The 24,508-nt window shown below is 41.2% G+C and overlaps 1 protein-coding gene across 2 annotated transcripts in view; it reads right to left on the bottom strand.

The window, feature by feature from the left end:
* Nucleotides 1-24,508, bottom strand: part of GALNT9 (polypeptide N-acetylgalactosaminyltransferase 9) — a 331,540-nt gene that overhangs the window by 12,372 nt on the left and 294,660 nt on the right. For both annotated transcript variants that reach the window (XM_054007015.1, XM_054007014.1), the window contains exons 7-9: nucleotides 11,175-11,360; nucleotides 7,806-7,943; nucleotides 4,516-4,611 (exon numbers count right to left, since the gene is read on the bottom strand). In XM_054007015.1, the coding sequence (XP_053862990.1) occupies nucleotides 4,516-4,611; nucleotides 7,806-7,943; nucleotides 11,175-11,360 (420 nt within the window). The remainder of the gene's footprint in view (nucleotides 1-4,515; nucleotides 4,612-7,805; nucleotides 7,944-11,174; nucleotides 11,361-24,508) is intronic.

The raw sequence follows: 24,508 nt of genomic DNA, 5'->3' as shown, positions 1-24,508 counted from the left end.
GTTAAGCTCATGCTTAAGTGCTTTCCTGAATAGGGCCTTACTGGTCTACTCTAAAGCTCAATTAAGTCAGTAGGACTATTCCTGTGAGCAAGTGTTAACCAACATGTGTAAGGGTTGTACACTCTAACCTGAATTAGCTAAATTTAGTATTTTGCAATGGGTCTCTGAGTTATAAGAACAAATTAACAAGGTTATTTTCTTTTCTTTAATTGACATCTTCAGAACATAGATTCAGATAGTAAATTACGTAGTTCTTTGATTACTATAGTGAGAACAAAATGGCTGGATTTTGTTCAATTAAATTCTTATGGTGTAGCCAGACATTTTCATTTAGGATTTAGAGAAAATTTTGTGGTATAATTATTACAGGTCAATATATTTGTGAAAGTATCCCCTATAAATTGGAAAAGCATGTGCCTAATATCCCACTCTCTTTGTTTGGCTAATATTGTACTGGGATCAGTGCTGTTCAACATATTAATAAATGATCTGGAAAGAGAGGTAAACATTGAGGTGGCAATGTTGGCAGACAATACAAAATTACTCAAGATAGTTAAGTCCAAAACTGACTGCAAAGAGTTATAAAGGGATCTCACAAAACTGGGTGACTGGGTAACAAAATGGCAGATGAGATTTAATGTTGATAAAGTAATGAATGTTGGAAAACATAATCCCAACTACACATACAAAATGATGGGGTCTAAATTAGCTGTTATTACTCAAGAAAGAGATCTTGGAGTCACTGTGGATAGTTTTTCAAAGACATCTGTTCAATGTGCAGTGACAGTCAAAAAAGCTAACAATGTTAGGAACCATTAGGAAAGGGATAAGACAATAAGACAGAAAATATCACAATGCCACTATATATATCCATACTACGCCCACACCTTGAATACCGCATGCAATGATGGTTGCCCCATCTCAAAAAAGATATATCAGAATTGGAAAAAGTACAGAAAAGGGCAACAAAAATGATTAGAGGTATAGAACAGGTTCCATATGAGGACAGAGTAAAAAGACTGGAACTGTTCAGCTTGTAAAAGAGATAACTAAAAGGGGATATGATAAAGGTCTACAAAATCATGAATGCTGTGGAGAAAGTGAATAGGGAAGTGTTATTTACCCCTTCACTTAACACAAGACCAGGGGTCACCCAATGAAATTAATAGGCAATAGTTTAAAACAACCTAAGGAAGTAATCCTACACCACAACGCACAGTCAACCTGTGGAATTTGTTGCCAGGGGATGCTGTGAAGGCCAAAAGTATATCTGGGTTCAAAAAAGAATTAGATACATTCATGGAGGATCGGTTCATCAATGGCTATTAGCTAAGATGATCAGGATGCAACCCCATGCTCGGGTGTCCCTAAGCCTCTAACTGCCAGAAGCTGGGACTGGGTAACAGGGGATGTATCACTCCATAATTGCCCTGCTCTGTTCATTCCCTCTGAAGTATCTAACGGTCACTGTCAGAAGACTGGATACTAGGCTAGATGGACCATTGGTCTGACCCAGTATGGCCGTTCTTATGTTCAAATGTTAATGTACTATTGTGAGATTGTATAGACCTTCTTTAGCAGGAACACACAATTAATACAATCTCTGGAAGGTATGAGGCAGTTCAAAGATCCTTCTGGAACAATGTGTGTGAAGTGGATTTCCTTATGAAATATCCTGAGGTGAGGGAAATGCAAATTCTCCTTCTCCAAACCAACTTTTGGAAGATATGCCTTGGGGAGATATGCGTATACTAGTTCAAACTGGATTTTCCAAAGAGGAGTAAGACAAAGAAAAGACTTTGGGATAAAAAGCCTGAGTTTAGGCTGACTTGGGGCTTTCTTTCTGACCCAGCAAATGGACATGTCCCCTGGTCCATGGAGGACCCCCATCCTTAGGAGAGGATTGGAAGGAGTTAGCTTACTGAGGCCTCATAAGATTATGTGCTTTTTCTGAGCTGAAGTGCTGTTGAACTTGTGACCTCAAGGAAGGCCCTAGGGAAAGGTGTTGAAAGATTGCTGTTGCCAGCACCCACGAGAGAGTGGGGATGAACTCTGGTAAGCTTATTAGCATGCGTGTAGCTTCTTTCATTGTTTTTAATGTTTCTTCTGTGTTGTGCTTTTTCCTGTAGGAATAAAGTAGGCTTGCCTAGAAAACTCTATGTGGTAACTTATATCTGTAGCAATCATTCAGTTACTAGTCTCTAAGGAGAAAGGAAGCAGGTCTGTTTAGGCAGACTCTCTTTGCTGGGAAATATACAGTGAAGGCAAGGAACTGTGCAGCCTGGAAATACCCTGGTCAGAAGAGAGAGATGTGGGTCTCTATCCAAGAGAGGCAACAGCTGGGGAGCTGGAAGCCTGGGAGTAGGTGCCCTCGCTGAACCACTGAGGGGAGCTAGAGGTGCAGTGGCCCTGACCTGTGATGTTACAGGTATAGTGTAAAGTACAATATAGTATAAAGTCTAGGCTAGCCTAAAAAAAAACAAAAAACATTTTAAAGGACTCTGGGGGTCTCATCACTCCCTAGATAGTTATGCTATGGATCTTTGCAATTCCAACATGATCTGTTTTTGATGGTACACCAAACGCCCAATGACCATTGAGGTTTATATCTATTGCACACACCTACCACCAAACCCAGTTAGGGTTGCCACTAGATCTGGGAGAAGAATGGGGAAAAATGTTTTGAACATATTTTCATCAAAGAAGGTCACGGCATTGCAAACATTTGTGACTTATTCACCCAGCTTCTAATGAAAAGACATTACCCCAAATTATTCCATTCAAAAATATGATCTAGTGGTGAAGTCACTTACCTGAGACTCAGGATAGCTGGGTTCAATTCCCAGCTCCCCCACAGACTCACTGTGCGACCTCTGAAAAGTCATTTATTCTCTCTGTGCCTCAGTTCCCCATGGGGATACTACTACTTCCTTTGTCTACCTTGGCTATTTGCACTGTAAACTATTCCAGGCCTGGATATAGCTCACTATACGTTTTTACAGCTAGCACAATGAAGTTCTGACTGGGGCCTCTAGGCATTATTGTAATGCAAATAATTAACAAACCACCACTGCCACAATTAATTGACTAAATTATTTAACTGGCTTGGACAGTTACCTGCATGATACTTTTGAAGGACATATTCACACCAATGAGCGATACTGAGTTGGCACAGGCTGATATTGTACAGGTATGGAGGGAAAAAGCGCTGGGTTGCGATCCTGCTAGAATACTAGAGAACCATAGATGACCTGACAGGTGACAGGGGTAGCTGAATTATACCCACCCAAGGGGAAAGCTTTGGAACTCATCCTGCAATGTTAATGCAGGCAAAATTCCTAGGGCTGTATTGTTTAATCAGGCTCCGGCTTTCATAGCAGAAGGAATGACAATTCTGTAAAGTGAAAAATAGTTTTCAGCCGTGAAAAGCTTTCTGACTAAAGCATGTTTCTTTGTGAAACTTGTTGGCATAGGAATAGCTGAAATGTTTTGACTGCTCATAAAAATGGCAAAACCATACATTCCATTAGCTTTACTTTATGTATGAAACATGTCACACAGTTTGATTGCCTTCTTCTCCAGGGGGAAAAAACCCATTTTAACAATCAACTGGGATTTTTGTGTGTAGGTGTGACATTTATTTACTGCTCATTGCTAATCAAACCAAGGACCCAATCCTGCAAGCATGTGCATGCTTAATTTAATCACTTGGGGCCTGATTCAAAGTCCACTGAAGTCGACTGAAAGTTTCCCATTGACTTCAGTGGGTGTCGGATCAGGCCCCTGAGCGATCTTATTCAATGGGACTAATCATGCGCATAAAGTTAAACACATGCATAAGCACTTGCACGATTCAGGTCCAAATGAAACTTTTTGGTAGCAACTACTTTATAGATGCAAGCTCCCCCTGCTATATACAAAGGGGCACCCGTTTAACTAAAGGTAGGTTTTAAAAATGATTTAGTTGAGCTGGTGCGAAGAGCTGGGTGGAAAATCTTATTATGGTTTAAACCAAGCTTATTTTGATGTCGTTTAAATCAATTACAAGCAGGTTTAAGCTAGTCTGAAATAAGATACACAAACCAAAATAAGACTGTCCACACAGGGGCTTATATCAGTTTCACTAAACATGTGATGTATGTGCGGACAAGGCCTCAAAACTCTGTGTGGACATTCTTAAACAAATTTAAAACTGGCTTACATCAGTTTAGCTTGTCTGATGCAAGGATTTGCTCCAATTACTCTAAGGAATTGCTCCAAGTCAGTTTTTAAACCACTTTTAATTAACCCAATGCATGTTCTGTGTATAGACGTGGCTTTGCTCTTTCAGCTTTCATTTGATCAATGCTGCCCCAAAAAGAAGATCCTCAGTTACTCAAAGGATAAACTAGTAGGCACCAAAAGTCCAAATTTTGCCAAAATCCATCAAATCACTTTTTGTTTCCTTTAAAGTTTCTTTGTTTAGGTCTGAGGCTTTCCACCACTTAACGGTAACAAGAATTTTGGTCAGTTTACCTGGGAGGACATTCCATGGCATGGGTAGAGGATCGCTTTGTCATCATCTTCTGCTCCCTGGTCTAAACAATAGCCACTAGCTTTGCTGTTACGTACCTACAATGAGAGCAGAAAAACCAATTGCTCTAGGCACCGCTATCCATAATACAAGCCCAGTTGATTGAAACTTTGTCGCTTTACAATTATCAAAGCAAAGAGGATATGAAGACGGTCAACATTTCTTTGAGGAAGGAAAACACTCTCATTCACCAGCAGTGACATTCCATTAATCCTTTCCTAGGACACTCGTAGAGACTTTGACAGTGAATTTCCTATATGAATAAACATAGCTGCATTATCAAAATGTGCTACAAACTTGTCAAACTATTAACTTGGACCAGATCTGTATTTTCAAGTAATTGCACAAAGATCATAAACCACTAAAATTCACTGTAAAAGCCACAGGCCAAATCTTGCTCCAAGTTATGCTTGTGTAAATCTAGATTAATTATGTTGATTTCAGTAGATTTACACTGGAGTAAATAAGGGAGAATTTAGTTCTCTATGCTGAAAACACGACTAATTACACCGGGATGTTTCTGATAGTAGAGCACTTTATATGTTATTGCAGGGTGTATATAAAGCAAAAGTATATATAATGAACCTTAGTTGAAGTAGGAACATATATAGTATGGGAGTAATGTATTGTGTTTGGTGTATTGTCAGGAGACAACACAATAATAATAAATAGTACTGGGAGAATTTCTAAAGGTTCAAAGGTTAGGTGCAGGTCATCAACTAAACCAGAAGTTCTGATACTTTCCCAGACTCTATGGGCTTTATCAGTTTGAAAAATCAGGGTGAAAATATGGTGGAATTTCAGGTGTTTCTTCCTTCCTAGTCAGGCTAGAAATATCACACAAACAGCTTCTCTTATATTTTGGAATTGTTTGGAACCAGGGCGTGCAGATGAACATGAATATGTGACAAACACCTATTCTGATTTTACAAAGGAGTCACTTAACTGAACATCTTGAAACCAACAACAGGTCAGGTTTAGTTCAGAGGGTGAGCAAATTTTCAGGCATCCAGATGTTATACAAATGACTGTGTAATTACTGCACAGGTATAATAAAACATCACACATAAAATACCAGAAACTCAATAAATACTGATTACTACATATACTACATAAAACATAACAGGCAATTTGGTGAGGGAATTAAGATATACCAACGGTTAAGCTTCAGTAGGATTATTTTATGACTAAGGTACTACACGGCTAAAGAAGATGGACAGCTTTATGACTGGGCCTTAAAGATTGTGAATTGTGTCAATAAGAAATATATTTTTACTGTTGTGTCCATCTACTCAATACATTTATTTTCCCTAAACTCACTAGAGTCCAGAGACTACAGTGACCTCTCTTTCTCTAAGAAAATAACCAGAAGGGAAGATTTTTAATAACAAGTCATCCTTAGGCCTTGTCTTCACTTACCGGAGGGTCCGGCGGCACGCAATCGATGTTCTGGGATCGATTTATCGCGTCTGGTTAAGACGCGATAAATCGATCCCGGATCGATCCCGGAAGTGCTCGCAGTCGGCGCCGGTACTCCAGCTCGCCGAGAGGAGTACGCGGCATCGACGGGGGAGCCTTCCTGCCGCGTCTGGACCGCGGTAAGTTCGGACTAAGGTACTTCGAATTCAGCTACGTTATTAACGTAGCTGAATTTGCGTACCTTAGTCCGAAGTGGGGACTTAGTGGGGACCAGGCCTTAGTGTCACCTACAGTACATTTCAACACAGACACAAGACTCCAGAGGAACTATGCCAATTTACATCTGCTAAATATCTGGCTTTGACTCTTTATCTCGATACATTTTAATAACTAAGATACTTGACTATCAAGCTTCCTGTTTAACTCAAGAACCTTCTATCTGATCACTCAATGGAAACAGACTTCTTTATAGTGAATGACTTGCTGAAAACCTGGTGTAATAGGCATCACTTGATAGTGCCAATGCACTTCCCAGTTAACAACCTTCTTGGACCTGACGGTTACTAATAGCTTAGGTTGAGTTTACTAAATGTCTTTTCTCATTTAGTGCCAGGGACTGTTATATTAAGATGCAAAGTGATATTACTCAATAAAACGTGCACTTTGCATCAATATCTAAAGTGAATGACCTATTTATATATGAGCTCAATCAAATGGCACAGGAAAGAAGAATGACCATATGAAAACTCATTGCCTTAGGATTTGAATTTACCTTCAGTAGGCAATTTCAGATTTTTTTTTACAAATTGCATGACAATGAAGTTATTAGAACTTTGCATAATTTCAAGGCATATCAGTCATATCAGTCTTTTTTTAAATAGGAGATTATGCTATTATCTATTTATATATTTATTAAAACAAACAACAACAAAAGCCATACAGGTGAGTCAGAGCCACAGATGCACATCCAAGCTTTCCTAATTATCAAGGAGTTTTGGATCTTGGTTTTTGGATTGGCCACTGTAAATCAATGAAGTCAGCCACAAAGTATGCACATGGATCAAAGCCTCTCTAAAATTCTGATGTGTCTGGAGCCAGGAGTTTTGTTTGGGCTGATCTTTAAATATACCTTTCTATAAAAATTAGGTTAGATTTTGCAAGTTCTTATTCAGCACTGGTCTGTGGGTGAAAGTGGGAAGAGGAAGAAAAGCAGAAGCTAATTGCAAACCAACAGTGACATTTTTATCTACTTTGAGTCTCATGTGTTGAGCATAAGACACACCCAGCTGTAGCATCCACTCATGCTCTCACAAGGGTCTCAGTTTTCCTCCAGCCAGCAGGATTTTCAAAACTCAATGGGCAAAGTCAATGTATTCCATTGCAAGATGTTAGTGTGGTCCAAAGAGAGACCCCTTTCTTAGAGGATACAGTGCCCATGCCACCCCTACTTGCTCCAATTAACTTAGATTAACTGGCTCAGTTGCCTTGATTGCAGACTTTTTGTTTTTGTTGTTTATGATGGGCCCATTTGGGACAAATTGCCTTGGATTTACATTATCGAGGTATACCAAAAGAAAAACCAGGAAGGTGCGTCTCATTGTTCATGACAGTGATTTAATCCGATGCATTCCAATGGGAAGGGTAACATTGCTTATAGCCTACACTTTATAGATTGGATTAAAGAGGTATGGGAAAGTTTGTGTTCCTGCTGTCAAGGCGATTTTAAATTGTACTGTGTCATCTGATGCCCACAAACTAAGATGAAAGGAAAGCTCTAATGCAGTTATGATGTATTTTCAAAGTCATACAGCACCTCTCCATAAGTGATTGTATTGTTGTAAACCCTCATTTCAGGATAGACGTTTTCCAGGTACCACTTAAAACTCCGGCATTGCAGTCGCTGTCGTAGAGCTATTCTTTCTGAAACATCTCCGAAGTCAACTCCTGGGTTCTGCAAAGCAGGAATACAGCAGAGAAATCCCATCATATCGACTTGACAGTTGTTTTCTTTACTTGAAACCAACCTGGAGTTCAGTTTGTTTGCAAGCTACATTTCCCCCTTTCCTTTGTAAGTAGCTACATATTGTACAGCTGACCGGGACAACAGACAATAAATAGTAATGGAAAAAGAAGAAAAATGAACAAAATAACCAACAAAAAACAAAGTAAAAACAACATTTAAAAAACTGAGATTATTGGCACATAGAGCTGTGCTAAAGGTTTGCAATGAAACTTTAATGTAATTGACCTGGTTACAGATTTTGTTACAAACTCAGGGCCTAATTCTGATTTAAGGGTACGTCTACATTGCAGCTGGGAGTGTGAAATGCAGCTTGTGTAGACGTACCCATGCTAACTTGCTGGAAATAGCAATGAGGGTGTGGCAGTCCATGCCACCGCATCCTCACTGCTATATTAAAGCTAACCTGGGTACATCTACATGAGCTGCAAATCACACCCCTGGTTGCCGTGCAGACACACCCTATGGGTACGTCTTCAATGTAAGCCCAGGGTTAGTAGAACTTGAGTTAGCAGACCCTGGGTTTGTTAAGCTAGGGCTTAAGCATCTACACTCATCTGTAACCACAGGTTAGGAATTGCAGAACCCTGGGTCCCAACCTGTGGCTCCAGCATCTACATTGCAATATGCAGGCCTGAGTCCAACCACCGTCCCAAAACGTGGCCGCTCTAGCCCTTTGTTCGTGTTGCAGTGTGGGAAAACTTGACTGTCTGCCCAAGCTGACTGTCCAGAGGACAAAGAAAGTCAGCTCGTGGGATTGTGGAATACTTTGTGGTGGACTCCCAGAGCATGAGTCCTGTGGGGCTGCAGCCACACTGTAAAGCAACAGGGCTTGAACCCCGGGTCCCAATTTGATTCAGGCTCGGGCCTTCCACCCCCCCTAGTATTCTGGGACCCTGGTTCCAAGCCCTAGGTTAGTGCAATTTGTGTATAGAAGGAAGGAGTGTTAGGCTTGAGCTTGAGTTCAAATCCTGGGCTTACACTGCAATGTAGACATACCCTAAAACAGTGGTTCTCAACCTGCGGCCCGCAGGCTGCTTGCAGCCCAATCAGCACACAGCTGCGGCCCATGTGACATCCTCAGGGTCATACAGGTAGTATTGGATGTGGCCCACAATGGTAAATATGTTGAGAACCACTGCCCTAAATTATACCAGTTTTACACTGGTATAAGTCCAGTAACTGATTTCTACAGAGTTAAATCAGTGGGATGGAATTAGGATTAAGCCCCCCCAAAACTCAGATCAGGCCTGATAAAAGATTCATTACATGTTCTGTACATGGCATCCATTCAAAGGAATGTGAAGACGAATCGTGTATTATTTCTGGCTACACTGAAGGAGAGTATCTTTCATATGAAGTTGATATTGCACATCATTCAGCGTGAAGAAGGTTAATTGCTAGACATAGGATCACTAAAGTTGGTAGGGAAAGGATTACAAGAAAGGGTATAACCAAATCTTTGGTGCATTGACATACTGTTTTCTTGACTTGTTAAAGAAGTTTGCTGGTTCATAGGAGCATTGTTTTGCTTTTGTGTATCAACCATCCTCTAGCCAGAATGCAAGCCATTCATAGACTCTCAGTGGCTTGAAACAGCAATCAAGTACAGAAAGGATGGTGTGAATTACAATGGGATGCTGTAGGCTGATAGTAGCATTGCTAACGCCTACCCTATCTATTTCACTGGCAAAGAGCACTCACTATTCTACAGTTAGGTGACCCATCATCTCATTCACTATGTCAGTTCAATTGAAAGCGAAGCTTAGTATGACAAGCAGACATGCTTTGCAGCTCCCTGTACCGTTGTGTCTGTTCTATGTAAGCTATGGTCATATAGTGTATAGATTATTGGCTGGTGGTGTTGGTACAACACACTCAATGCTTAATATGGAGATGAATAGGGTAGATGGTTCTTGTTGATTGAGCAGGGAGGTTTTTACTCCTCTAACACCCAGATGATCTAATCCTATAGCTAATGAGAGCACAGTACGTTTTATTTCTCAGTTTAATGCCCCAGTGCAATGGAGCTGTGAAACAGCAGCATCCTAACTTTTTTTCAAGAACTAATGGGGTTATTTTTACGATCTATATTTTATCAATCATTTTCTTTTATGGAAAGTAAGTTTTAATGTACCATGCTTCTTGCTGGTTTTATGTCTTCCAATATAGATGTGTCTGTTTTTTTCAAAGCACTGCTTTATGTTTTCAGTGCAGAAAACAGCATCAGAAGGTAATCCCTGAGAAATTTAAGAAAATCATATTTTGGCATAAATGTTTATTTAAATGTCTTTTTTATTTTTTACTCTCAGCATTCATTTGTGGAAACCATCAAGCAAACAAATTTGGCAGTTTCTTTTTTCTCTTCCCGTCAGAAATCTAAGAGCCCTTTCAAAGGGATGCTAACCTGGCCACAGTGGGTTTAAAGGAAAATGTTTATTGATGCACATTTTTACGTCATTCCCACACCAAGATCAGGACCCTGTTGTGCTAGGTGTAGGGTGACCATATGTCCCGATTTTGGGGGATTTTTCTTATATAGGCACCTAATACCCTCCACCCTCTTCCCAATTTTTTACACTCGCTATCTGGTCTCCCTAGCTAGGTGCTACATATACACATAGCAAGAGATAGAACGTGCCTACACTGTGACCAAACACCAAACTACAAAGCTAGACCGTTTGGGCCTGATTCTCCCATCCATTATACCGGTTTTATGCTGTTGAGCTCCACTGAATCACCCCAGCATAAACTGGTGTAAACGGAGTGGAGAATCAGGCTCAGCGTGTTTATTTGTATCACGCGCCATGACATTTATTTGTAGATATTTCAGGGTGCTTATCTGTGTAATATTTGAGTATCTCAACGATGAATGACCTCACAAATGAATGACTTCCTCCCAGGAATCAAATAAGCCCAGTTCACTGTGTTAGGATTAGGTCATAAAGGTGGGTCACTGCTCATCAGTGTGCAACTGAACTTATTCTGGGGAAACAAATTAAGATGGCTGAGTTCTTTGTTTTGAATATTTGCTGCTATGAAAGTGCTCTTCCTCCCACCCTCGGTTAGTAGTATCACCCAGTACAGACAGAGGTAATTTAGATCAGATATCCATAATTCTCTGCCTCCATTTACTCAGGTTATAGCGTGTTTTCCACTTACTGTCATTGGTATGTTCCATGCCATGTAAACATGTGACTTGAAGTCATCCATCCAGACCTCAGCAGCCCGCAGGGCATTGCGCTTTGCATAGTAATCGATGTCATTGTTGTAAGGTTTCTTTGTGCGTTCAATGTGGGCAACTCTCGAGCAAGGTAACACTTCCATGCTTCCCCCGCACTGCCAGACCTGTGAGAGAGTTGGAGGATAAAACAAACCATGAAACAAGAGCTCTTCCCTGGAAAACAGGCTGATATGACTATCTATGGTAAGATATTGTACAGCGGGTGATACGTCAGCCTCTGATGACTTGAGATAGAGTCACTGCTCTTTGAGCCCTTAGGCAAAGGAGCAGTTGCATGAGAAACCCTAACCCCTGGATGTTAGGGACTGGATTTAGGTGGTGTAAACTGACACAGGTCCACTGAAGGTAGCTGAGGATCTAACTGTGGCTGTCATATTCCATTTCCTGGGCTGTGGGCTTGTGTACACTGGGGCTTATTTCCTGCACCCATTTCCATATAAACGAATTCACTGCTAATAGCTCAGGTATGCCCATGTCTGAAAGAAGCCACGTGATGCCTGTGCACTGGGCATGGAACGTATCAGATGGGGCATTATGTGCATGAGAAATGTAAACAGAAAACAAGTGGCACACCACATTTAACTTCCCACTGTACAGAACACATGTTTGATTTTGAAAGTCAGGATGGTCTTCCTTTTTAAAATTTGCCCGAGAACAATCCTGCCCAACCCCCTGGGTACGTAAGGCTACCATGGCCACATGGTTCCTTTTAGGTTCTAGCTTGAGCAGAGGTATCCCATGTATGTCTGCCTGTGCCGTGAATTATATCATCCAGATGCTGTATAGACATACTACAAGCCTGCACAAGGGAGTGAGAGTGAGACCTGCTCCTACACCACTTTTTTTTTTTTTAAATACTTTGTTAGTTAATATGTATTTATTTATTGCCCTCCTGGTTGTTGACTAGTAAATCACTGGCCACAGAAATTTGCATTTGATAAATGAAACACACTGAAACACACTGCTCATAAATTTGGACTGATATACGCCTAGAACTTCCACTGTGAAAGGAAAGTGCACCCCCCGTCCCCCCAAAAAAGGGAAATGCGCAATACTCTTCCGTGTATTGTTATTTGTCCTACCCGGCTTGGGATTCAGCCATGTAATATATTGTACATTTTTCTCTCTCTTGTTATGGTTAATGACCTTGTAATTTTTATTTATATATTTTGATACCAAGGGTAAATACATTATCTGAGTGGCAGATTTATTTCCCTCTAACAGTGCTGCTTAGGCAAAATGAAAAACTAAAAGGTGCTAAAGCACAGCATTAAGAGAAATCGTTTAGCTCATCTATAAATTCAACACAAGTAGTTATTTCCTGGTGATGAATTCTCCCCAGATGAAATCCACAGGGGACCTGGACACCTCGCTTTGAAGAAAACAGCACCAGAAAAATATTGCCTCAGGGTACAGAATGCTTGCCCTGTCAAATATGCTGTGTGTTGCTTACAAGACAGTGCAAATTTGCACGATTAACCCATCTGCAAGCACTCAGATTGCTTTACATCTCATTCCTGTCTCCCCTCTTCTGCCATCCTCTAAACAGGAACGAGATATCTGTGAAAGATGAGGCACAAGAATCCTTTGTGAGTTGTGATCAATGATGCCAGGAGGTGGAACATTTCAGGTATGAAACAGACAAGATAGTTCTGAGATACTGCCACTCAGACTCTCTGTCAATTCTCTATGGAGGGGTACATCCCTTAAAATGTCCTAGGGTACGAGGAATATCCCATATTCATTCCCACATCTTATAAGACTTAGCACTTACACAGCAGTTCTCACACAGAGCTCTCAAAGTGCCTTATTCAGGTGAGTAAGCATCAATATCCTCATTTCACAGATGGGGAACCAGAGATGCAGAGAGTTTAAGGTCCACACTTTCCAGACTGGTCACAAATTCTGGATACTTCCATTTTTGGGTGCCCATTTTAAACACACGTAGGACCTGGTTTTCATAGGTGATGAGAACCCACAATACCAAGTGATGTTTCTAGCACCAGGAGCCTACGTATGCTCTTTGCTCGTTTAATGGGAAATGCCAAAGGGAGTATCTTCTTCCAGACTACTGAACACAAGACCCAACCTGGCTCTTTTTTCCCCTAATGTGATTTAACATGGCCCAGATGTGGCACAATGCTCTTTGCTGTTAAAAAAAAGAAAAGACAGACAAAAACAACAGGAAAGTATTCTGAAATGAGCCACCCTGGTTCACACATTGAGAGTTGCCCAGCTGTAGCACTGGAACAAGTAGGGTGACCAGACAGCAAGTGTGAAAAATCGGGACAGGGGTTGGGGGGTAATAGGATCCTATATAAGAAAAAGACCCCAAAATCGGGACTGTCCCTATAAAATCGGGACATCTGGTCACCCTAGGAACAAGCAGGACAGGGAAGGTACAAGAGAGATGGGAACAAACTAAGGCATTTAGCCAACCATTTGTTCTTGAAACAATGCCTTGGATTGCCCCATACGTGAGAAACAGCTGTGTCTTTTATTCTGTTCTATAGAAGTTCTTGTACTGGGCTCATCATTGTCATATCTACCAGCAGGGGAACCTCAGACTTTCCAGGTTGTTCTGTGAAGATGAGAGTGAGAGTGTTGTTATTCCACTGGAGGAGAGAAAAGAGGCTCGGCCTTCTCAAGTCTGCCTGTCTCCAGAGATCTGCCGGAAGACAGGGCCCACCTGACTAGTTCTGGAACTCTTGCCTCATCTGCCCAGCAGCGTGTCTCCATCGTCAGTCACCCTCCCCACCCCCCGTACTCGGTGGCCTATAATAAATAAGTCCAGGAGGACACAGGCTGCATTTGGGCCCCGGTGAGCATCACCTGGTGTCATGTTTTAAGACTTTTTCAAGTAATTCCAAGAGGCACTCAATTTATTTCCTAAGTGCAGTTGATTTCCAGTTTGAATATTGATTTTTAGGCAGCCATAAACAAAACTGATCAAATTTTCTATTTGCAACATAAACAGACATATTAAATATTAAGAAGAACAACTACTCACATCAGTGCCAAATTAATGTCTGAGTGATACTGTTTGTGCTTTATGCTGAAAAAACTTAATGGTGCTAATGATAAACTATACCTGTACATCTGAGATAAGCTGGTGTATAGGAAAATATTTGCTGTACACTCCCTGTAGTTAATTAACCCGGACATCATATGGCAGATACCAAAGAGATTTCAGCATTCAGACTTTGTTTCCATTTACTAAACAAAACTCAAGCAATGTTGTGATTTCCTTGATCCTTAATTTGTTTCTATGCATCAATGAAGTTCTATGTAATCAAAATAAAGTACACAATGGGCAGCTTGGAAGGGATAAGGCAAACTTTAACTCTTGAAGGTTAGGAAGGAACTTGCCCTTAGGGCAGATTTCGCTATAATTGCTTGTTGCACCTTCCTCTGAAGCAGCTGGTAGTAGCTAGAGTTGGCCAAAAAAGGTCAATTATTATTTATTATTATTATTATTTATTATTATTTTCAGGACATCTCAAACACATTTCTTTTATTTTTCAAAATTTCCAGAGAAAATTCTTAAAATGTTTCAATCAAAAAAATGAAACCACAAAATGTTTGGTTTTCAAAAACCCTTTTTGATTTAAAAAATTGGTTTTAGACAAAAAATTCAGTTGTTGAAAGCTAAAACTTTTGACCAAAACCAAAATATTTTTGTTTTCTGTTTCTCATTGAAACACTGGAAAATGCTGACCAAACCAAAAAACTGTCCATTTTGGTTCAAAAGCCATTGTTTGTCAAAGAAAAAAGAAAAAAAAAAAGCTTGAAAAAAAAATGTGACCAAATCTGCTATTGGCCAGTGCTGGAGACAGGACGCTGAGCTAGATGCTTGTCCAATCCTGTATTCCTATAGTGCCTAGAAAGAGGACAATGTCTAGATGCTCTCAAACACTGCAGCTCAGAGCTATTTCCAATACTGCCATGCCCTGCTGGGTGAGTGTTAATGTTCAAAAACATCCCGGGATTTAGAACGCAACTAAATAATTTGCAACCAGGGTGGTCCCAATTTTGAAGAAACGTTTACAAAATTACAGGATTGCTCCACAGGGGCCTAATTCTCTTTAAATTGAAATGTGTCCTATGTTATTGTCAGCCATTCAGCCCTTGGAAACCCACTTTCTGAAAATATTTGTCCATTGAGTAGTGCGTGAAATGATTGGTTTTACCTCAGAAAACTAGAGTGGATTCCAAATGCTTTATGACCACTCTTATGTGTGTGTTTAAAAGCACTGAGGGAAGGAGTTCACCTGCATTTCAAAAGCAGCTGAGGTTGGAGATTATTCTTACACCCACGCGCCAACAAGTATGGTTTTGTACTGCCAACACGGCTATCCAGGAGTCATCAGTTTGGCAGGCGTGGTTATAGTAGAAGAAGAAAAGTCAGTCTGCCCTTGGAAGTGTGTTTGCCACTTCTACTACCTTTCTGCCAGGCCCAGCAGGTCTCAAACCCAGATTTGCAGAGCTGACAGGCAGCAAACACCTCCACACTGCTGTAACCAGCTCATGTTCCACTACCCCTGTCCCACTGTGGACACAGACCACAGGAAGTCCCACTTCAAGGAGTCTGACAGGCAGCAGCCTCATTAGCTCCCTACTGTATATAAACCTCAGGGGCATTTGAGGACATGTCCAGGCAACAGTGTAGTCTCCTGCCACGACCATTCCTGATTTCTGCTCTTGAACTGGGTTTTGACCGTGGTTTAATTTGGACCTTGCCTCCTGACCCAGATCCTGAAACCTGACTCAGACTCTGAGCCCTGGTATTGTCCCCAGCCTGGAACTTGACTATGAACTTCTCCACTATTCTTGGCCTCATGTTTGACCCTGTTCTGACCCTTGGTCCTGGCTGCCCTTGCCAGGACTCTGACACTTCCCTACGAGTTGTAACTGCACAGCCAGGGATATAGTTGGCAGTATGAAAACCCAGTCTAGAAAGAAAGACTATAATAATAAAAAATAGAAATCTGTATCCTGCTTTGAAGTTCTGCAGCTCAGATGTGTCACTGTTCAGGAAGAAATAAAAAGCAAACCCCTCCATTACTAAAATCTTTCACTCAAGGCAACTGCAGGGGACGAAGTATCCAGAATGCTTGGCATTAGAGCAGGTGTTCAACTTTGTGATGGATTTGCTTCCAAGTAATCACCCGTCACTGAGGATTTACGTTGCCTCTACAGAAGCACACACATTTATTGGAAGCTGAGGCACAAATTTATTAAAACAAAGCTCCAACTGTTTTTGTTTTGCCCAACCCATCAGGCTGAAGGTTTAAGGTTTCTCCAAGCACGTCTCACCTAGGACCAAGCGGGGGGGATTCCTTTAAAAACAGAGGATTTAATTACACGCTGGTACTGCTGATTCTGCTGCTAGCAGCGGTCAATGTACTAAAGAAAGCACCCAATAGGCATTTGGGACACTGTCGTACGGGAACCTCGGCGTGTGGGCCACACATTCAGTTGCATTTATTCAGATGATTTATGCCAGATTTACACTAGTGTCAAATATCAGTATGCCGTACTGGGACTAATTAACCTTGGCATCATATTGTGGATGCCAAAGAGACTTCGGCATGAAACAAGGTCAGGCCTTTTATGCATAATAATTTCCAACCTGCTTTAACACTAGTTTAACAAACACTAATTTAACTTTTCAACCGTCTTCCCATTCACTGAATTCCTCTCCCAGTGAGCATGGGAGTTTCACATGAGCCCAGAAGAATGGATTTGATTTTCCATCTGATCTTTGTAGATATTAAAGATTCCTTGGTACTTTTTGTAAATCCTGATGTCGTTAGCCAGAATTTTCCTTACACTCCATGGCTGCATCGTACTGTGCTTCTTATATACAGCTCCATCATAAAGAAGAGGGTGATATTAGTATAGAAAATCCCAAGCAGTCACGTCAGCAAGCAGTGATGCTAGCAGTGCCTGGAACAGACGTTCTATTCTGTCCCTTTCCGAATGCTGACCTAGATGTTTTCCTGGTGGACTGCACACCAGTTTCATAGGCCTATGGATCCACCTCCTTGTGATTTCAGCCCATCAGCCCCAGGCTATTTACACGCATTGCCCTCCTGACCACACCCCTCTTAATTCCTAGTGAAAGCAGGTTTCTTTATCTCCCAGGGAGACTCAGACAAACTAAACCAGACCGAATATAAGATCATCCGAGACTTGCCGTTTCCCATTCATTTCAACTGACGGCTGTTACAAGTCTACGTTCTGCCACGAGATGTGCCTGCTTGAGATAGTACAATTATGAGCCCTTCCAGGCTCACGGCTAGGAGCTATTTCCAGCTTCTCCTGTGCCAGGGGATCCAGCGCACTGGAGGGGATTGCTTTTTAAAAGGGACAATGATTGTCCCAGTCACTATTTCTTTCATGCAGTAGGTAAGAGACTGGAGGAAGCCAGCTTTGCATTGCACACCCCGCAGCAGGTTCCTTCGTCTCAGTCTCACCGTATTGATGATGACAATAATACTTTGCACTTCTATAGCTATTTCCATCTGAGTCAGCACTTCACTAAGGTGGATGATCAGCACCTCTGAAAATAGGTATTTAAGCCATAACCTGCTAGACTTGGACTCCTTGATATTTAATTCAAATGGTTCTGAACTCCACCTAAACAATGCATACCACAGACAATAATGTAGGGAGCCTTTCGCTGAATGCCAGACTTTCACTTTTCTACATGGCACATGAAACCAACAGATCAGATAGGGGAGTTTTTAGTAGGGCTCAGACATCACACGTTTCATGATATCCCAGCATGGGAATTCTTAAAAGCCAGTGATCTGAGTTTTACTTACATTTTCAAAGTAAAGCCTCTCGGAGATCTAATGTTTTCTACCTGTGATGTTTTGAATTCAATTTATCAAAGCCATTTCAAAAGAAATTCAGGAAGGCAAAGGAAAGGAAAAAAAAAAAAACATCACTCGCTAGGAACCAGAAGGAACCTATTTAACCATCAGCAGCACAACACAGCAGAAAATAAATTGGCCCAGCCTTGCAAACAAGTGGAGGATGCTGAAAATCAAGTTAGTATTGCTCTGGAAGAATGTAACCTTATTCAGGCTCTAGAGGTGGTGGAATCTCTTCTTCGTAATGATTAAGATGACCTGGAAAATAGGAGCCTGCACTCTATTCTATACTTCCTTGGTGTTTGTCAGCAGTGGACATCCTCTGGGCTGCAGCCCCAGCAACCCATCCAAGGAGGTCACCAACTATTGTTAGAGGTGCTGGTGGTGTCAATCTATCTTATATGGCCCCCCATTACAGTCATGTCTGAGCACCTGTTCCCATTCTCTCTCCCGCTCTGGTCCTCCACTGAAGCAGGTCACTTGCAACTGTTCCTCTAGTCCTCAGAAACAACAATTGCCTCCAAACCCTTGCACCAATTCCTCTGGAGCATCATGAACCTGAAACTTCCTTTAAAGCAGACATGGAACAAGAATAGAGTGGGACGACCATTAGTGTTTGGGGCTCATCGAGGCCCTCTCAGAATGACTAATTGTGGGGTCCATGGTATAAAAGTCGTAATGAGCTCTGCCTGGAAGAAGCTGGCAACACCTGAAGGCTAGGAAGGTAGGGACGTAGTAGCCATGCAATCATGGGGTGCAGTTACAGCTCACGTGGACATGCCTGAGCTGGCTTTAATCTAGCTGACTTGGTACCAGAGGCGCATGGGCTATAGAACTCCACCTGGAACCAGGGGTATTATCTCAGGCTGCCAGCCCGCGCTGAACCCCGGGATGCCATGGATTCATTGCTCTGGTACCAGAGCTAGCCAGGTTAAAACTAGCTTGGGTCTGTCTACACAAGCTGCAATCACACCCTATGACTGCAGTGTAGACATACCCACAAGTAACTATTACATTCCCATCAGATCCATTTGGGCCTTGTCCAACTCCCTTTAAAATGTTGTCTAAAATAAAAACCCAAGCACACAGCAAACCATATGCCACTGAAACAAAAGCCACAGGACTATTCCTAGTCAGGCCAAGCAAAGTTTCACTGTTTGCAAGAGAAGAAGAAATCTTCAGGGTGGAAACATACAGAAGAACCATTTGACTCAACTCTGACTCTCGCATGACCTGGGATGTGAAAGACTAACACAACGGGAATTCTCACAAGTAAAGTGAAAACATGCCCGCACCGTCTCCTATTGCCATCCAAACACTGAACAATTCTGATTTACACTGTTCCCCGGTTCTTTAAGGATGTAGCCCAGCTATTGGTCATACTAGAAACATATTTTTAACAGGCATTAACATTGATGTTTACAGTAGGATAATATTTCTTGGTTTGTCAGTTACTTTCTAGGACCATAGGACTGGAAAGGACCTTTTGGGTCATCGAGTCTGGTCCCCAGCTATCACAGGCAACCCCACCATATAATCCTGTTCATTTATTTGTCAAGCTCCATCTTAGAATTTACACCCATTTGTCCTTGTGCTAACATTGTCCTTTAGCTGAAATAGCTCTTCTCCCTCCCTGGTGTTTATCCCTCTGATGTATTTAGAGAGAGCAATCACATCCCCTCTCAGATTTGGTGCTGCTAAACAGAACAAGCCAAATTCTTTTAATCTCCTCTCATAAATTAGGATCTCCATTCCCCTGATCATCCTAGCAGCCTTTCTACCAACGATTTAGGACTAACATTGTTTGCTGGTGTTAGAGGATGCCATAATGTTAACTTGACGTTAAATATTTCCTTTTCTCTTTGAACCTACTCAGAGAATTAGACTTAAAAAAAAGAGAGAAAGAGACAGCTAATATTATGCAATGTATTGCAGTATGGTATATGTCTGCTTTGGTCATTGGGATTATAAAATACCTTGGCAATTATTTAACTGTAGTTGCCCTAAAACTGGTTGATTTTAATAAGCAACAAAGAGTCCTGTGGCACCTTATAGACTAACAAACGTATTGGAGCATAAGTTTAAGCTTTCGTGGGTGAATATCCACTTCGTCAGATGAAGTGGGTATTCACCCACAAAAGCTTATGCTCCAATAGGTCTGTTAGTCTATAAGATGCCACAGGACTCTTTGTCGCTTTTTACAGATCCAGACTAACACAGCTACCCCCTGATACTTGATTTTTCCTCCCTGTGCTGTCAGTCCTGACTTCAGCATTCTGTATTTAATTAGGTATGTTAGAAAAGGGCCCTCTTGCCTTTCATCTGTTCATATATGAAGCCATTTGTAGTCAGGAAACTTTTATAATAAAATATATTATGCGATCAGATTAATCATATGATCTCATTTAAGTTCACGGATCACACTTTTATGATTGTCTCTAATACCAACCATAATTATGGTTTAAAAAATGCCTCTTGAAATATCCTTTGCTATTTACACAGTGCACTCAAGAGGCAAAGATCTTTCCATATTGGCAAAACAGTTACACCGGAAAAGATCACATTTACCTGCAGAAAATCATGCTCAATTGAAAGAAGGAAAGAGACACTTCTCTGGGTCTAGAGATTCTAGCTAAGATTACAGGGCACAATTCATGCTGCTGCCTGAAAATGTGATATGATCCGAAAGAAGGACTGGAAAAACAACTTGAATTATCACCTGTATTTTGACTGACAAAATGCATACACATGCACCCTTTCTAAGAGTACCTTGCTAAGAGAACTTTATACATGTTTTATGAAATGGGGCTATTTCCCTGGTCAGGGTGGTTGCAGAGCTGTATATCTATATCTTCAATATCTTCATCAACGACTTAGATATTGGCATAGAAAGTACGCTTATTAAGTTTGCGGATGATACCAAACTGGGAGGGATTGCATCTACTTTGGAGGACAGGGTCATAATTCAAAATGATCTGGACAAATTGGAGAAATGGTCTGAGTTAAACAGGATGAAGTTTAACAAAGACAAATGCAAAGTGCTCCACTTAGGAAGGAAAAATCAGTTTCACACATACAGAATGGGAAAAGACTGTCTAGGAAGGAGTACGTCAGAAAGGGATCTAGGGGTTATAGTGGACCACAAACTAAATATGAGTCAACAGTGTGATGCTGTTGCAAAAAAAGCAAACATGATTCTGGGATGCATTAACAGGTGTGTTGTGAGCAAGACACGAGAAGTCATTCTTCCGCTCTACTCTGCTCTGGTTAGGCCTCAGCTGGAGTATTGTGTCCAGTTCTGGGCGCCGCATTTTAAAAAAGATGTGGAGAAACTGGAAAGGGTCCAAAGAAGAGCAACAAGAATGATTAAAGGTCTTGAGAACATGACCTATGAAGGAAGGCTGAAAGAATTGGGTTTGTTTAGTTTGGAAAAGAGAAGACTGAGAGGGGACATGATAGCAGTTTTCAGGTATCTAAAAGGGTGTCATAAGGAGGAGGGAGAGAACTTGTTCACCTTAGCCTCTAAGGATAGAACCAGAAACAATGGGTTTAAACTGCAGCAAGGGAGGTCTAGGTTGGACATTAGGAAAAAGTTCCTAACTGTCAGGGTGGTTAAACACTGGAACAAATTGCCTAGGGAGGTTGTGGAATCTCCGTCTCTGGAGATATTTAAGAGTAGGTTAGATAAATGTCTATTAGGGATGGTCTAGGCAGTATTTGGTCCTGCCATGCGGGCAGGGGACTGGACTCGATGACCTCTCGAGGTCCCTTCCAGTCCTATAATCTATGAATCTATGAATCTATAAACATGTGGACCACACCATTGTTATTTCCCTATAAAATATTAGCCGTGGAGAATATGCAGAAGCATTTCTCTGCCTCTTTTTACAGGAAGCCAATTTTAGGTGGTTGTCTTCCATTTCGAGTGCCTGCAGCTTTTCACTGTTTTTCTGGCATGGAGAATTTGTGAAGCTTAATTTGACCCATACAATCTAGATCAGACGAGTATGGCAGATTCAGTATTTTAAAATTCTTAATAGATGCCCAGCACCTATTGTTTCTCTCCTGCACACACCCCAAACAATTAATTCTTGGCAACAGGCTGAGTGTTCTGAACACAAAAGTAAGGGCTTTAACTGCATTTTGTTTTACACCCTCTCACAGAATCCTCTATCATTGGGCCTGATTCAAAGGTTACAGCTCATGCCCATAGCAACCCACTGCTGGTAAGAGATGTAATGCTTCTTTCTTTAAATAAGCCTAGAATTAATTGCATAGATTCTAGAATTTCCTTAAGCATTTGTCAGAATTCTATTGGATTGGACCTATTTGTAACCAAACTAATCTATCCTTAGGACCTTTCTCCAGAAAATATTTATTGCTGTATTGGTCCTTGAGAAAGAATCAATGAGGTAGATAATGGAATCACAATGTTAGTCCAATAAAAGGGGTCACACATTTTCGAACTTCTCCACTGGCTCTTCACCAGGAATTTTATGGGATGTCCTTCATATACTCTTTTGGAGCAGGATCTCATAGTAACTAAAGATTCAGACATCACGATATTGAGGAGGAGGAGAAGGACTTCTGTTAACCCTCTTACAGAAGAAGATGTAAGTATGCTGAAATCGAAATATTTCCTGGAGAAACTTGCACTCAGCAATCGTCATCATACTGCAAAGCTAAATTTTATAAGTGGAGAGATAAATCAGGTAAATTAATAGTCTGGCTGCTATGGGAGGGAGAAGATAAGGCATAAAATGACATTAAAAATGACCCATATACTTTAACCGCTAATCCAATCTCCATAAACTCATATTTTGCACAATTTTACAAAGGACATGATATCTTTGACCAGAGCATGTCTAGGGATGAAACTGATGTTTTTATGAGTGGACTAGAATCCCTTCCGTAAAGAAAACCCCAGCCTCTTTCAGATGCAAAGATTTACTTTGGAAGAGGGTGTGTGTGTGTGTGTGTGTGTGTGTGTGTGTAAAAATCATGAAACTTTCATGAAATGAGTATAGAATAATATTGCACAAACCAATCACATAAGACACTAAGAAAACATCCAAACCAAGATGGTTCAGCAATTATTAGTAGCTTAGAGGGTAGCTCATGTATTACCGTAGTGTTAACTGGATATAAAGAATACCTTCTTTGATGAGGTCACTTCCTAATGAGCTGCTGAGGTTGTTTTGTGCTGGGGCAGAACATTGCAGGCAGTAAGTAGGAGGTTGAAGTGGTGGTCAGGGCAACTGAGAGCTATATTCAAAAACTGACTGCAGTCTGTTAGGAATGTCAGAAGAGATTAAGCAGATCTATCATTGCCAATAGAAACTGGACCCTTCCTTTGCCGGAAACATGGAAACATCAGGAGAAAGCCTGTAGCCCATTCCCAACCTTGCAGATGCAGGATGCAAGTGGCTCAAATGAACAACCTGATCCTGGGGAACTCTACCACCTACCCCCATTGGATTAAGATTTCCTAGATCCCTGTTCTACCTTTATGTGGTGAGTCAGTTCTGGGAAACTTTGTCCAATAGCTGGGCCAAGCAGTGAGGTCTCCAAGTACCTGGCTGACATAAGGCCATGCACCTGCTGGGTCCTGCAGCTGTAGTGTTGAGGAGGGGAAATGGCCCAATCCTTGAAGATTTTGGGTACCTGGCAGACATCCTGGCAACATGTCCCATTAAAGAGGGAAGATGGGGAAGATGACCAGTCAGTCACCCCAAGAAGGCAATTAGGGGACCCTTCCAAATGATACCTAAAATGCGAGCAACGGGTGCAATCGGCCCATGGGCATAGAGAGAAAAGGATGGGTCTCCCAAGGGTGAGTTTTCAGTCTTCAAAGACTTGCTGTTCTTAGGGAATGAATACAAGCTATCAGTAAATTTCACTTACTCACTACGGATGTCCTCTTTCAGTCTGAACCAACTGTTGTTGGTTCTGATAACTCCCAAAGTTTTTCTCTTGCACACTATAAATGCGATTATCTTGTATTTAAATGACTAATTATGCTGACCAGTGTTCCTTGTAACATATTCTTTGAGAACACATTTGCTGAGGATCGTTTTTACCTTTGCTATTAGTACAACTTTTATCCAAATCAATAGAATCTCTGTCATTCATTTCTGCACATCTGCTGGTACATCATCTGATGGTACATATGGCACATTGTATTGTATCTGCTAAAATTCAATACATGGACACTTGAAAAAACCTCACATAGGGTCTGTGAAATGTCATTAAAGATCAGCCAATCATCCCTAGCTCCCTACTTCCCAATCAGATTATTGCTTTAGGTTGTTTCTTCTTGCTTATCCCAAACGACCCCAGAGAAAATTTTCCTCTAAATTCAAGTCTCAGCA

This window comes from Malaclemys terrapin, chromosome 16 (genome assembly GCF_027887155.1).
Source record: "Malaclemys terrapin pileata isolate rMalTer1 chromosome 16, rMalTer1.hap1, whole genome shotgun sequence".
Lineage (NCBI taxonomy): Eukaryota > Metazoa > Chordata > Testudines > Emydidae > Malaclemys > Malaclemys terrapin.
The sequence above is the reverse complement of the archived record's forward strand: the minus strand, read 5'-3'. Positions and strand labels throughout refer to the sequence as shown.